Source organism: Euleptes europaea, chromosome 12 (genome assembly GCF_029931775.1).
Source record: "Euleptes europaea isolate rEulEur1 chromosome 12, rEulEur1.hap1, whole genome shotgun sequence".
Classification (NCBI taxonomy): Eukaryota; Metazoa; Chordata; class Lepidosauria; order Squamata; family Sphaerodactylidae; genus Euleptes; species Euleptes europaea.
Window position 1 is genome coordinate 32,474,470 of NC_079323.1, and position 15,243 is coordinate 32,489,712.

The window sequence follows — 15,243 nt, forward strand, 5'->3', positions numbered from 1 at the left end:
GGGGGTCTCTTAAGAAGGCTTGTCTGAAGCTACGCTGAAAGTTTGGGGTCTCTACCCCCAAAAATGCGCCCCCTGCAGCCACGGAAAGGAGCGAATGTGCACAAGCACTCCCCCCATGAGGATTTCTCTCACTTTCTCTCTCTCCCTGGCCCGGCTGCGCAGCAGCTGATTCCTCCAGTACTCAATCCTGACTGATTGGCCTTAAGAAGACCCAGCTTGACCACCGATTGGCCGGGGGAGGAGAATGCTGCTTACTGACACCCTGAATTTGCCAAATTTATTCGTGAACTCCCGAACTCGCTGAATTCGGCTCCCCCGGTTTCCTGCCATTTTTGAGTTCGGTTCCGAATCAGGGGAAATTCGGCTGTTTTTCAGTTCGGGCCGAACTGAATCGACAGCCCTACTTGGCAGTTCCCGGTAAGAGTGGGAGATGTAGGCTGAATGAGTCATCCAGTCGCGGCATGGGCAACTTGATCTACTGTGAAAATAATTGCTTAAAAAAAAAAATCTATCGTGTTGATGTTTTGAAATTGCCGTGTTTGCAGTCTATGGCTTGCACCATACTCATACCACAGACTTGCGCACATTTTTTCTCGTTGTCTTCTTTCCTCACCTCATACTGCCTTCCACATCCTCCCATAATTTGGGAGGGGGAACCAAGGGTATCTTTTGAATGAGTGTAACAGCTTTATCACAGCTGTGGCCGGGCCTACTCGGTCCCCGTCCCCCCCAGACTTTACTCGTATCGACTCAACAATACCCTTTTTATCCTGCAGATATTGCTAGTATATAGGAGAAAGACCTAAAGTATATGTCAGGAACCAGAAGGGAAACATCTGTTCACAAGTTGGTTATCAAATTCCATACTTGCAGTTATGACACTTATTGCTGTGCAGTCCTGATCTGGTGGAAGACGGCTATTCTGCTGTCTCATTCTTTGTCACAGGGCCAGACATGATTTTTCTCCTCATTGTGGGAGAGGAGATAATTTCTTGTATTTCCCCCCTTGCTGGATATGAGTGACTGTTTCCTCCTCACTGAATTTCTGCTACTTTTTGCATCTGGCTTTGTGCGCCTCCTTGTACTGGTCAGGAGTGCAGCTCTAAGGACACCTCCACCCCACCCTTAAGCAAAGCTCCATTCCCCATTCTCACCTGGTTAGACATTACATTCACATAAATTCATTCATCTTTCCAGCTGCCAGTATTCAGACTGTTCAGTTTAAGCAGTAGCAAGGTGGATCTGGCCTTTGAACAGTTTCTGGAGCAACAGTTAAGACACTTCCAAGATATTTCAAGAACCTGTGCTACTTTTGAAATATTTTATGGATTCATTTATTCTGTATTCATTCACAACTCAGTAGGTTTGGATATGTCAACCAGTACATGCTCCCCAAATTGGCTTTTCTGCATAGGGCACCCATTGCTGCTGGTTTGCATGGGGAAGGGGAGTTAGTGTCTTAGCGTTCTTGTGGGAAGGCTCTGGAAACTGTAATTCCCATGTATCCCAACTGCAAGGGTCAACCTTGAACATAGCTGGGAGAATTCACAGTTTATGGATGAGGGCCTACAAAGCCTCCGCTATCACTGGTTTCCCTTGCAAGGGGAGCAGCAGAAATGGCCAGTGCATTGCTTCTTTTAGAAAGCTTGGGAAACCAAGCTAGTTACAAAGTGAGCTGGACGGTGGGGAAAACCACAAGTGCACGCAGCTAGCCAGAAGGCTGTAATCCAGTCTGGGTGCCTGGTGATATCAGTGACCACAGCGAATTTGATCTATAAAGACCTGTACATGGAATATCAGCAATGTTAGAATCCCCCCCCCCAGGCTAGAGCTCTATGAAGGTGAAACATAACCGAAAGGATGCAATGCAACAGCGTGGTGTAGTGGTTAAGAGCGGTGGTTTGGAGCGATGGACTCTGATCTGAAGAACCGAGTTTGATTCCCCACTCCTCCACATGAGCAGCGGAGGCTAATCTGGTGAACTGGATTTGTTTCCCCACTCTTCCTACACACGAAGCCAGCTGGGTGACCTTGGGCAGGTTACAGCTCTCTCAGCCCCACCTACCTCACAGGGTGTCTGTTATGGGGAGGGGAAGGGAAGGTGATTGTAAGCTGGTTTGAGGCTCCCTTAAGTGGTAGAGAAAGCCGGCATATAAAAACCAACTCTTCTTCTTTATCTTTTGCAGGTCCAGTACTTTTTCAATATCCTGGACAACTAACTGGAGAACTACAGAATTACAAAACACAAGCCACAGGATGGAAGATGTGTTTATTCATTTATTGTCCAATGTTTTAACCTGACTGAAATACAAGATCAACAAGAGCACTGTACTCCTGGCTATTACATATGTTAGGACATAGAGTTTTTGCACTTTAGACAACATTTAAACACCAGTTGATGGGGTTAACTGCATTGCTTTTCATAAAGTTCAAAATAAAGATTTATTTTCAAACATGTGACTTTGGTTTATCTTTATACATTACACTTTCTTCTTGCAGGAAAAAAAATAAAATTGTACAACTGCATAAATATAAAATTCTTCCACCATGAAAATGGTTAAAACATTCAGTAAAGACAGCACCACAGCATGTGATGCCTCTAGCCGGAAATGAAGAAAATATACAAAGCAAAATAATTATTCCCACCACTGACTAATATGATAGGCTGACTCGGACCTCTCATACAACATACCGGAGGATGAGGGGAAAGAGAAAAAGACGGCCATTCGCTACAAAGCACAGTACACAATCACCTACTCTTGAGGTTTGCTTCAAAGGCAAATTAATTTCTCTTGCCACTACGCTAAATAAAATCCTAAAAACCACCAGGGAGGGGGGAAGCTCTATTGGAGTGCTGTTGAGTAATCTCACAGGTGGGCCACTGCCTTTTAAAAATGAACAAAAAAATAATAACTAAAAAGAACCATGCCAGTTTTAATCCCACTGAGTATTTACACCTTGGACAGCAAAATCTTTGCTCACAGAAAGTAGAAAACAGGCACAATAATACATGGCTTGAAAAATGACCAGAGTAATGCACCTATAGGACTGTACACTAAATAAAATTCACAAGGCAGCAATACTTAGGGGGGCAGAAACACTGCTTACTACAAGTCAGTCATGGAATCATAATTTACAGTAGAAATGGGCATGTCCCAAGGCTCAATTTTGTTTGTTTGTTTGTCATTTACAGTAGAATAAATATCTTTGTTGCTATTGCTACACTTTTAAGTTTACATTCTAACCTAGTTAAATGCAGAAAGCTAGTGTAAAGCATATAGATTACGTGTAGGTCCCATATGTATGACAGTTTTGTTCAAGACTAGTAGGTTTTGTCTTTTTTTTAACTTTTACATGGCTAAGAGGAAAAGAGAGAGAGAGATGCCTGTGATCAGCTTCTTTTAATCTCAAATTTCACGTCAAAACGTCCCTGGAAACGGTCTTTGTCACTGTAGTGGATGTTCTCACCATAGGCCTTGCATTCGATACGCACCCCCATGTCCTTGGTTAGGTTCATGAACTGGACTGCCATAAGGGGCTGGAGGTACTTGGGCTGAAGGAGCTTGCCATAATACGGGTAGTATTGCAGAGGAAATCCAGCATAGCCTCCCATGCCATAGTATTCCACAATGCCGATTTTGTCAACATCTTCCGCTTTCTAAAGGAATGAAAGACAGACAAATTTGATTGCACGCACCACATACGGCAAGCTTGTTTTTGTCATTTCCCTATTATCATTTTAAACTTCACATTTTTAGAAAAACACAACTGTTTCATTGTACAGAAATCGCTGAACTCAACCTATGTAACTTGCCCAGCACTCATTAAGTGGTTCCCAGTTGTGCAACAAGTGGTTGTTAGTAACACCTCCATAGATTTCACTTGCCTTGTGGACCTGCCACATGTGATGGTAATAGCCACTAGCAAAGATGGCTTTTTAAAAACGACTAGACAAATTCGCTTAGGATAGATCTGTCAGTGCCTATCTGCTAGGATAGCTCAATTGAACCCAGGCGGGTGATGGCCACTAGCAGGGGCTTCTCAATTATGATACACCAGTGGTGGAACATTTTTTTAAGGTGCCAACCTAAAACGTTTTCTTAAACCTGACTGATTTCAGCTTACTTATGACTTGTGTGATCAATCATGTTTGTGATAATTCTTTTGTATTTTGTAGATGTTATGAAATTGCTATTTTGAGTTCTGCTGTGAACCTCCTTGGGCACCATATTTGGGGAAATGAGCATGAACTTAACAAGTGTCCAGGGCACCATCCCCCTGAATTCCAGGTGCTCAGGGCAAACCGTGGAAGACTGTTTGTGCCATGTTCATAAACTGCCCAAAAGCACCTGGTTTGCCACCGCTGGAAACAGAATCTAGACTAGGTGGACCTTTGGTTTCATCCAGAAGACCTCTTTGTGTGTTAAGAACATAAGAAAAGCCCTGCTGGATCAGACCAAGGTCCATCAAGTTCAGCAGTCTGTTCACACAGTGGCCAACCAGGTGCCTCTAGGAAGCCCCCAAACAAGAGAACTGCAGCAGCACCATCCTGCCCGTGTTCCACAGCACCTAAGATAATAGGCATGCTCCTCTGATCCTGGAGATAATGTTCAGCACTGCATTCTTTCAAAGGTCACTGACTGCTAGAGCACACACACAAAAGTAGGAAAGTGGGGTCACAATGCAAGTCTGGTATAATTTTTCAGCGAAAGCCTGGTAAATGTTGTTGCTGCCTTTTAGTCATGAGGTTGCTTCAGTATTAGGGCAGTCTGTCATTTCCAATTCCTTGTGGTTATTTTGTACATACTAAGATGGACACGCTTGGGCTAATGTTCACAATCCAATCCCTATGATACATGAAAGGCAGTAAAGATTTTCCTGATTTAACCCCCAGTGAAGGACACTGACGCATGATGGGTTGTCACCACTTTTGATAGCATCTCCCGTCTCCAACTGAAAAACAAGCAATTGGACTCTCTCTTGGGTGTTGTTTAAGCCGCTACTTTTAGGAAAAAATAACAGCTGTGTGTTTGCCTTTTACAGGGTGATATTGCTTTGCTGGAACAGACACTAAGCCGTTCAAAAGAAGACTAGATAGATAAATAGTCCATTTAAGAGCTATTATGCAGAACACACAGCACCTTCCATGATGATAATTCCAGAAGGGTAGCCAAATGGGTTATTTGCAGGGTTTTTTTTAAAAATAAGGAGCCTGGTGGCACCTTAAAGAGTAAAAATATTTTATTCTAACACAAGCTTTTATTGACTAGATCTCACTGCTTCAGTTTCAAAGATTCTTCAGTAGGCTACCCAACCACAAACTCTTATGCTGGGATAAAATTGTTAATCTCTAAGGAGCCACCAGTCTCCTGTTTATTTTAACACACAGGCGAGCAACCTACGGAGTTCTGCTTTAGGTCAGTCCTCTGCTCAGTTCTGGAAGACTCAGGCAGGATTTCCTACAGTGGCGAATGTTCCCAGCACTCTACAAGAGTACTAGGAACACTTAAGCCCTCTGCTTTCAATGAGCTGACATTTGCCTAGCTCTGCTAGTTCATTTTTCCACAGCACAGATTGAAGGCACCAAGTGCACCAGGATATCCAGTTTGAATGCAAAATCTTCCAGACAGGACATAACTTGCTTTTAAATCCAGGCACTCTTTCTTCATTTGTCACCTTTGCTTCATAATGAGGTACTGAGGAAGTAGGGAACGAACCCAAAATCTCCTTCAGTAGATTCCCAGTTACTTGATAATGTTGAAAAGGCCCTTTCCGTATAAAGGTAAGGAATAAAAAAGGCATTCATCCAACTGTGGACTCAGCCCAAGACTACTTATTTAATTCTTGCTTTCTCTCTCCAAAGCATGCACTACTTTACCTTAGCAGCACAGTGGACAGGAATGAGAAACTGATTGTATCTTGCTTTCAGCTCTTCTGGGATGGAATCATTGTTTGGTGGCTAAGAGGAAAAGAGGCACATGACAAACTATTGAAAACACACTTGAAAATCTTCCCTAATATTTATTTATTAGTTCGACTTATGTGTAAAGTGCCTTCAAGTCGCAGCCGACTTAAGGCAACTCCTTTTGGGGTTTTCATGGCAAGAGACTAACAGAGGTGGTTTGCCAGTGCCTTCCTCTGTATAGCAACCCTGGACTTCCTTGGTGGTCTCCCATCCAAATACTAACCAGGGCTGACCCTGCTTAGCTTCTGAGATCTGACGAGATCAGGCCCTCAATTCCCAGCCGAAACTGGGCTCAGGGCGGCTAACAACATATAAAAACATGTAAGTTTATTAAAATGCTAAAACAATCTTCATAAAACATACACATTCAGAAACATTTAAAACTAGAAAACTAACTACAGATGGCAAAAACCGTAGTAGCTGCAGCATTCAGACAACCAAAGCCCCAGTTAGATCATCGCCATTTAAGGGACATATGCTCCCAAATCTATTCCCCAAAGCATTTTAAATCAACAGTTTTTTCTCTCTAAACTATTCAAACCATACTTGGTCATATAGCAGACATGAATGGAAGGGGGGGCAGAGTGACATTGGAAACATTAGTAATAATGCCCTCTGAAACAGCATAAGCATGATAAAACCATTCCGAGGTGTCAGAAACTAGGAAGAGCAAAGGTCTGATGATCCCATTTCATTTTATGAAGTTAGGTTTATAAATAGTAAACTGTCTAGTGGCAAACAACAGTTTTCTCCAGGCAACTAGGCATGGAAGTGTAACCAAAGCCAGCTCTCTCTCTTCTAGACCATGCGATGACTTACATGAGTCTAAGCAAATGGGCAAGTCTCATGTAATTTCCACTTGAATGAAGCAGAAAGTCTTGATGTCTTGTCTTGAGCTCTCGTATTTAATTAAGAGGAAACACCCTTCTACGTTCTCCAGCACCAGCAACCCTTCTCCCATTTCTCCCCAATCAAGCAAACTGTGGCTGTCACTTAAACACATACACACATGAAACTGTCTTCTACTGAGTCTATCAAGGTCAGCATTGTCTACTTGAACTGGCAGTGACTCTCCAAGGTAGAGGTCTTTCACGTCACCTATTACCCGATCCTTCTTTAAAATGAAGATACTGGGGACTGAACCTAGGACCTTCTGCATGCCATGGCTCTGTGGTGCAGCGTCTGCTTGGCATGCAGAAGGTCCCAAGCTCAGTCCCCAGAATTTGGATTTTTTAAAAAGATCAGGTAGTAAGTGATGTGAAAGACCTCTACATAAATCCTGGAGAACGGTCTGATTCAGTATAAGGCAGTTCCATGTGGTCATGCAAAGCAGATGCTCTGCCCCTGAGCCATAGCCCCTTCACATACAATTATCTGCCCACGGGACAGAAATTGTGGGTGTGTACTCAATGCATGGAGTTTTTGGCTCTCAGGGAACAAGTTGGCCAACCAAGAGAAGCTCTCTCTCTGTGTGTGTGTGTGAGTGAGTGTGAGAGAGAGAGGGGGGGGACTGTGACCTTCAGGCATCTGCTAGAACTGTCCCGTGCTGATAGCTCCTCTGGTCTCAGTTGGAGGGCATCAGGCTGAAGAAGGCAGAAAGAGCCCCTTACAAGGGACCCCTTCCTTGCACAATGAACTGATATCCTCTTGTAATGAGGATACCCCTCTGGGCTTGGGGAGAGGTGGGTTTTTGGTACTGGGAGAGTTGATCTTGAGTGTTAAGAGAACGCTGTATGAGCTCAAGAATTGTCCGTGTAGCATCTTAGACCCAAGAATATGTACAGAGATGCAAACTGCTTGCAGATGGGCTCACCCGCCTTACTGTGGTTTTCTATTTGTTATCACTATTCCCCCTACTTCTCAAATTTCCAAGCAGTTACAGGAACAATCAATTCTTGTCTGACCAGAGGATGAATAGTTCTCTACGCTAAGAAATGCCTCCTAGTAAGAGCTTGAAGCAGTCATCACACTAGTGTTTACGTAAAAGTAACACGAGAATTAGCTCAACAACTTTTTCAAGTTGAGTTAATCGAAGTGTCCCAGCATCCTCTCCTTCATATAAGGCTATCCTACCAATTCATCATCTCAACAACATAGCTAGCAAGGAAAAGCAGCACTTACCTTGGGTTTGAATCCCAGAACTCTGTTGAGCTTGATGATGACACATGGCTTGCCGTCTTTGTAACCATAAGAGGTATCATTTAATCCAGAGCAGTTCTCCAACCAGGCACGACTGAACCTGCATGATTTCTTTGTGCCTGCACTCTCATCATATTTACCTCTCTCTATATATCCACTAGGAACAGCTGTAGGGGTGGGAGCAGGGCCGAGAGAAAAGAGGGGTAGATGAATTTACTTATACGCATTTTGGTCAACATTGCACAAAACTTCATTCAAGTGCTCAGGGTCAAAAACTGGAGGGGTCTTCTGCTTTCATTCACAGAATAGCATCTAATTTTCATGAAAAGGATGAGAGGCTCTGTGTAAAAATGTATAAAAATGAATCTTAGCTTATTTCTGTCTTCTGTTTAGAAAGCTGCAGTCAGACTACTGGTGGCAGAAAGTGCCATCAAGGCACAGCCAATTTACGGTGACCCCGTAAGGTTTTCAAGGCAAGAGACAAACAGGTGGCTTGCTCTTGCCTGCTTCTGTGTAGCAACCCTGGGCTTCCCTAGTGACCTCCCATCCAATTACTAACCAGGACCAAGCATGCTTAGCATATGAAATCGAACTATCTTAAGCCATCCAGGTCAGGGCAATGAGACTACTAGCTGGCATAAACTATAGCGGACTTATCATGATAGCTTTAAAGGAACTATGTGGGTTACCACTTTGTAACTAATTCTTGTTAGTTCTTACCTTCACGGTTCCACATGTTCTGAGCCAGGGCACCTGCTCCCATTTATTTAGTCCTACTTCAGAGGCCCTGCTCTGGGGGGGCCCCTCCCAAGTCTTTGAAGGTGATTTTCTAAACTCTTGTCTAGAATTTTTTTTTTTGCTGAACTCTGTTTCTTCTTGTACAAATTGTTGCTCCTATATTTAGGCCCCGGGTTTTATTAGTTTTAATGCACTTTCCTTAGATTTTCTCTGCTCTGATTTTATGACATAAATTGCTTATACTCAAGTTTTTTTAAAAAAATATCTGCATCCATTTATTTTAATTGATATGCATGTTAAACAACCATGTTTTAAGCCCCTTTGGGAATTTTTAAACAGAGGAGGAGGTTATCAACATTTAAAAATAAATATATATTTGGGGAGGCATTTTGAAGTGCCAGCCCTTATCTTGTCTAAAGGGGGGGTAAGCTTTTGATAGTAAGCAATAAGACTCTCTTGGTGTCACCGAACAAGCATTTCTCTCCTTCTGTAGTCTAATCATGCCTTGTGTCCACCAGATCCCAAACACACAACCAGACAGATGTCATGAAGCTAGATACCATGTGCAGAATTGATCATACCACTTTGGTAGATCTCGGTATGTTTGCAAAATAACGTATGCATGAGCTAACAGCTTTCAGGTCACGAGAACTGACTGCTGGTCATTTATCTCTTTCACAGTACTGCATCTTACGCAGCACAGGGCACCATTAAAGAGGACATCCTCATGTGCAGCTTGGCCTATGATGCTGCTATAGTAGAACAGAAACTCTGCCTTACTGTGGTTCTGAGAGCCAGCGTGGTGTGGTGGTTAAGAGCAGTGGTTTGGAGCAGTGAGCTGTAATCTGGAGAACCGGGTTTGATTCCCCACTCCTCCACATGAGCGGCGGAGGCTGGGTTGGTTTCCCCACTCCTACACACAAAGCCAGCTGGGTGACCTTGGGCTAGTGACAGCTCTCTTAGCTCCACCTACCTCACAGGGTGTCTGTTGTGGGGAGGGGAAGGGAAGGTTACTGTAAGCCAGTTTGATTCTTCCTTAAGTGGTAGAGAAAGTCAGCATATAAAAACCTCCTCCTCCTTCCAGCCAGCATGGTGTAGTGGTTAAGAGTGGCAGACTAATCTGGAGATCCGGATTCAATTCCCCACTCCTCCACAGGAAACCTGCTGGGTGACTTTGGGCCAGTCACAGTTCTCTCAGATCTCTCTCAGCCCATACAGAGGCAGGCTATGGCAAACCACCTCTTAAAGTCTCTTGCCTTGAAAACCCTATGGAGGCACCAACTGTGACTTTACGGCACTTTACACACAATCACACACAAGATATGGGCTGAATGCACATTCTGTGAGACTATAAATTTCCCAGGATAATGTTAGCACAAGCCATAAATCGGCTGTGACTTGATGGCACTTTACACATGGGTGCGCACATACACACACACACTACAGTTGTCCCTTGTACTTTTCCTACCCACATCTTCCAGGCATTTGCTGGAGCTGCTGTTCTACTTGTTAGACAGCAGCACCAAACTAAGATGGCAAAAAAGTCAAAGTTAGCACCACCAAATATCCACCACCTAAAGGAACCTGCCCCCTGCATTTAAAATCAAAAGGGATTTATCTATGTGCACAATTCTCAATGGGTGAGGTTGGTCTCCCAGAGCTGGCACAAGTCACTTCCCGAGGATCCCTCTGGCAAGACTTCATCCCAAGGGCATTTTGGGAGCCAGATCAGAGAGCTCTTGCCCTTGATAGCTACATTGAGGCATTTCAGCGGGACTGAAGGACAACAAAACGTTCCCCCACCATTTTAGGAACCAAAATGATTAGGGGACTGGAGTAACAGTCCTATGGGGAGCGGTTAAGACGCTTAGGGCTGTTTAGCTTGGAAAGAAGGCAACTGAGGGGAGACATGATAGAGGTCTATAAAATTATGCATGGTTTGGAGAGAGTGGACAGGGAGAAGCTTTTCTCCCTCTCCCATAATACTAAAACGCGGGGTCATCTGCTGAAGCTGGAGGGTGAGAGATTCAAAACAGATAAAAGGAAGTATTTTTTCACACAACGCATAGTTAAATTGTGGAACTCCCTACCCCAAAATGTGGTAATGGCTGCCAACTTGGAAGGCTTTAAGAGGGGAGTAGACATATTCATGGAGGAAAGGGGTATTCATGGCTATTAGTTAAAATGGATACTAGTCATGCTGCATACCTATTCTCTCTAGTATCAGAGGAGCATGCCTATTATATTAGGTGCTGTGGAACACAGGCAGGATGGTGCTGCTGCAGTCATCTTGCTAGTGGCTTCCTAGAGGCACCTGGTTGGCCCCTGTGTGAACAGACTGCTGGACTTGATGGGCCTTGGTCTGATCCAGCAGGGCCTTTCTTATGTTCTTATGTTAACAGGATACAGCTGGACAAGCTACTTGACCTGCACATGGTAGGAGGACTGCCCTGGTAGAGTCTAGAAACACAAGTTTTGCCCTTTCTGTTTGGAAGAGGCAACACAAGATTGTGACAGCCAGATATTCTAGGAGGAAAAAAGTGGAGTTCAAGTGAAGAAGACTCTTACTAAACATGTTTTAAGGTCACCTCCATGCTGGCTTCAAGAGACACACAATGTCTGGAGCAAGGAGTGTGCCCATGATCATGTCAGTGTGTGAGAGAAAGACCCTCTTCTCCTTTCTAGGGGCCTGGAAATGACCATCGGCACTACATTGGGGATTGGTCCAAGACTAAAATTAATTTGCAGGCACTATATACAAATGATGCTGGATTTACTTACTTGGACAAGAATCAAAATCCGTATCGGTTTCTTTCTGATATTCCGAATCATAATGCTTCAGGAAGTTGTCCATGAGCTTCACGTACTTGTCGTATGTTGTGGGGTTACCAGGTTCAAAGGAAATTTCCATTTTAAGTACCTGAGGAATACTTGACACTCCTGAAAAGAAGGAAAATAGCAGTCATGTACCCAGAAAAAAACATGGACCCGAGACAATTGTGCTTGTGGCAGTTAAATCTGGCTATGAACAGTGCATATGTTGAGACTGAAGATTAATGTTGCATCTCTTCATGGTCCTCTAGTGGGTAGGTAATGGGGCTGTGTTTATTGCACAGCAGCACTATACTTCAAGCTATCCTGCCCCTCTTCAGCAGCCAGTGAAGAGTCTGGCCAGGGAGGCCAAAATGAACGGGGTGGGGGAGGAGAAGGAAAGCATCAAACAAACTTCACTAAGGGAAAGAAACTATTTTCTCTGCGGTTTGGGCTTGGGTGTGTGTATTTGTTTCTTCTCACCCAAGAAGTTCTTGTCTATTCTGTGTTGTTTGCTGAGGTAAAACTTCGCCACCAAAAATCACATGCACAATAGCAGCAGACAGGCAATGTAGTTCAAGGTTTTCCTTCTCTCTCTTTTTTTTAAGGTACCATTTCACCTACAAAACCCACCGGAAAAATAAATTAGGAAGTGCACACGTGCGAACGGTCAAGCGACACTCAGTGAATTTGACAAGTGGATTAGAACTCAGGTCTGACATTGTAACCAGTGGCTTGGAGGATGTAAGCAATGCAAGGTAGCGCTTCATGTTTAGGCAAGAAAAGCATTTCCAGTTATAGTGTTTGCCTTGTAATAAAAGGAGGGGGGCATATTTGCTTGGGCAGATCTGGTCAGCAGGCATGCTAGCCCCTCGGGCCACTGCTGACTCCCCACCCATTTTGGGCCTCTCTGGCTCCGTGCTAAAAATAAGCCTGCCTGGGGAAGGAGTGAGACCAGGGGAACAGGTTGTAGGGAAGACCCAGCAGGAGGGAGAGTCAGCTGCCACCACAGTCATCAGTCTCCGATTGTCCCCCTGAATCCTGATTACTTAGAAACCATTTCATTGGGGAAAGCATGTGGGGGCCACAAAGCATCACTCCACCATCGCCACCCAGCCTTAGGAGTTTAGACTGTGCTTTCCTGCACTAGACTGTTCCATCAGAGCTGTTTTGCTGCACCACTGAAGAGGTCACACTAGGGAATTCTGGGAGACAGGAAAACCAAGGAAATCAAAACATGGGTTGCAGATGGAGAGCCATGGGTTTTACATCTGAACAGAGTTGCCAACTCCAGCCTGGAAAAATCTTGGAGATTTGGGGATAGAACCTAGAAAAGGTGGCGTTCGGGGAGGGAAGGGATGTGTTGCCGTAGAGTCCACGCTCTGAAGCTGCCATTTTCTCTAGGGGAACAGATCTTTGCAGGCTGGAGATCAGCTGTAATTCTGGGAGAACTCCAGACCCTACCTGGTAACAAATGCAGTTGAACCAGGGACTTACAATGCCAAATGTGTCATACTGCTATCCAACAAACGTAGGGAGGGGTTAACAGTGCTATCCTATTTTACCATAATCGCTAGTTTGTGTGGTAGATTTGGCCAACAGAGTGACTTGCTAAAACGCCACTTAGTTTGCTCCACGGGTTAGTGTGGCACGCTCCCCAACAAGTCACTCTGTCAGTCTCAGATTTTCACGAGCTGATTCTGAAGCTGAACAAGGCAGTAAAGCACTGCACACTAAAAACGATACACGACACAAAAACGCTAACATAATTCAGTTACCTTATGCCTCCCAAATAGGTTCTCAACAGGGCATTTGGGTCAAGAAAGTATTGTCAACTGGATCCTAGTTTTGTGTTTAGTCATTTAAGCAAAGGCAATGATACAAAATCATTTCAATGAAGTTCAAAAGCCAATGTCATGCTTTATACATGCCAGCTTGTGAGACAGCCACTGTGGTGCAGAGGTTAAAATGTTAGACTCTGATCTTAGACAGCTGGGCTCAAATCTTTGCTCTGCCATGAAACATGCTGAGTGACCTATGCTCGATCACATTCACTTGGACTCAACTATCTCAAAGAGTGTTGTGAGGATAAAATGTGGACGGGAAAACCATGTATGCCTCTCTGAGCTTCTTGGAGGAAGGGTGGGATCTAAATCGGAAGTGTCTAAAGTGACGGTGTCCGGCACAAGTGGAAGGTTTCCCTAAGGATCAGTAAGTAGCTTCTAAAGGAGGTGCGAAGGATTCATGAATGAACTGCAGATTGTGCCCAGAAGATGAAAGGGGCAGAGTGCTTTAGGAATGCCACTTTGCTAGGTCAGGATGATTTTTCAGCATGAGGAATTTTACTGAGGTGCATTTTATATACGTAAACTTTAGAAGAAGAAGAATTGGTTTTTATATGCCTATTTTCTCTACCTTTTAAGGAGAATCAAACCGTCTTACAATCTCCTTCCCCTCCCCACAACAGACACCATGTGAGTAGGTGGGGCTGAGAGAGTCCAGAGAGAACTGTGACTAGCCCAAGGTCACCCAGCAGGCTTCATGTGGAAGAGTGGGGGAAACCAACCCGGTTCTCCAGATGAGAGTCCACCGCTCTTGACCACTACACCACCCTGGCTCTCCTTTAAGCTACTTTCTCCATGCAGCAGCTTCTAGATATTCCAAAAGTCTGACTTTAGCCCTTTTTCAGACATTACACCTACACATACTGAAAGGCCAGTCACTGAGCATTGCTCCCAATATGAGTGGTACCACGTTCTCAGGGGCACTGTGCATATTTTGCATATCTGTACACCTTCACTACACACAAACTGACCACCAGATTTTCCAGTGTTCTGGCTCATGTGTACCAAAGCTGTGCATCCATACAAAGTACGTGGTGAGCTAGCGTGGTGTAGAGGTTATGAGCAGTGGTTTGGAGGGGTGGACTCTGATCTGGAGAACCAGGTTTGGTTCCCCACTCCTCCACACTAGTGGCGGATGCTAATCTGGTGAACTGGATTTGTTTTCCCATTCCTACACACGAAGCCAGCTGGGTGACCTTGGGCTAGTCACAGCTCTTTGAGCTCTCTCAGCCCTACCTACCTCACAGAGTATCTGTGGTGAGGAGGGGAAGGGAAGGTGATTGTAAGCCAGTTTGATTCTTCCTTAAGTGGTATATAAAAACCAACTCTTCTTCTACGTGCAATGCCCCTGTTCAGACAACATGGCAACCATGCCTATTAAAACCAGTGTGCTCCCAGTACACATGGTTGCCAGCCTCCCAGTAAGCACAGACATAACACCTGAAAAGGACTTTTCTCACAGAGTATAAAGCCATCTCGTGCTAGTGTTATAGAATGAGATTTCACCATCAGAAGCTACGTATTTCATAATTTTGCCCAATCCTACACTGGAGGTCAGAAACTCTGCCGACACTAAAAGCTCCTTTGCTGCACAACAGAGTACCTTCCTGGAAACACTGCTGATAAGATCACACTGACTCGGGTAAAGGGAATCAGATTTCTACAGTGACCCTCAACTTGCGGTTGCTTCGAACCCACGAGAAAACTCTCTTGCATTTATTCTGGAGAAAGCTTTTTTGGGAGGAG

The 15,243-nt window shown here is 44.4% G+C and overlaps 2 protein-coding genes across 2 annotated transcripts in view; one reads left to right on the forward strand and one right to left on the reverse strand.

Annotated features, from left to right (window-relative positions):
- The window catches only part of NME7 (NME/NM23 family member 7), a 99,402-nt gene extending 96,841 nt beyond the window's left edge, over window positions 1-2,561 (forward strand). The window contains exon 13 of the mRNA XM_056858168.1: window positions 2,187-2,561. Within this exon, the coding sequence (XP_056714146.1) occupies window positions 2,187-2,219 (33 nt within the window). The 3' untranslated portion in view covers window positions 2,220-2,561. The remainder of the gene's footprint in view (window positions 1-2,186) is intronic.
- A 618-nt stretch (window positions 2,562-3,179) lies between these two features.
- ATP1B1 (ATPase Na+/K+ transporting subunit beta 1) overlaps window positions 3,180-15,243 on the reverse strand; it is a 33,796-nt gene continuing 21,732 nt past the window's right edge. The window contains exons 3-6 of the mRNA XM_056858310.1: window positions 11,624-11,782; window positions 8,087-8,271; window positions 5,879-5,959; window positions 3,180-3,658 (exon numbers count right to left, since the gene is read on the reverse strand). Coding sequence (XP_056714288.1) covers window positions 3,392-3,658; window positions 5,879-5,959; window positions 8,087-8,271; window positions 11,624-11,782 — 692 coding nt within the window. The 3' untranslated portion in view covers window positions 3,180-3,391. The remainder of the gene's footprint in view (window positions 3,659-5,878; window positions 5,960-8,086; window positions 8,272-11,623; window positions 11,783-15,243) is intronic.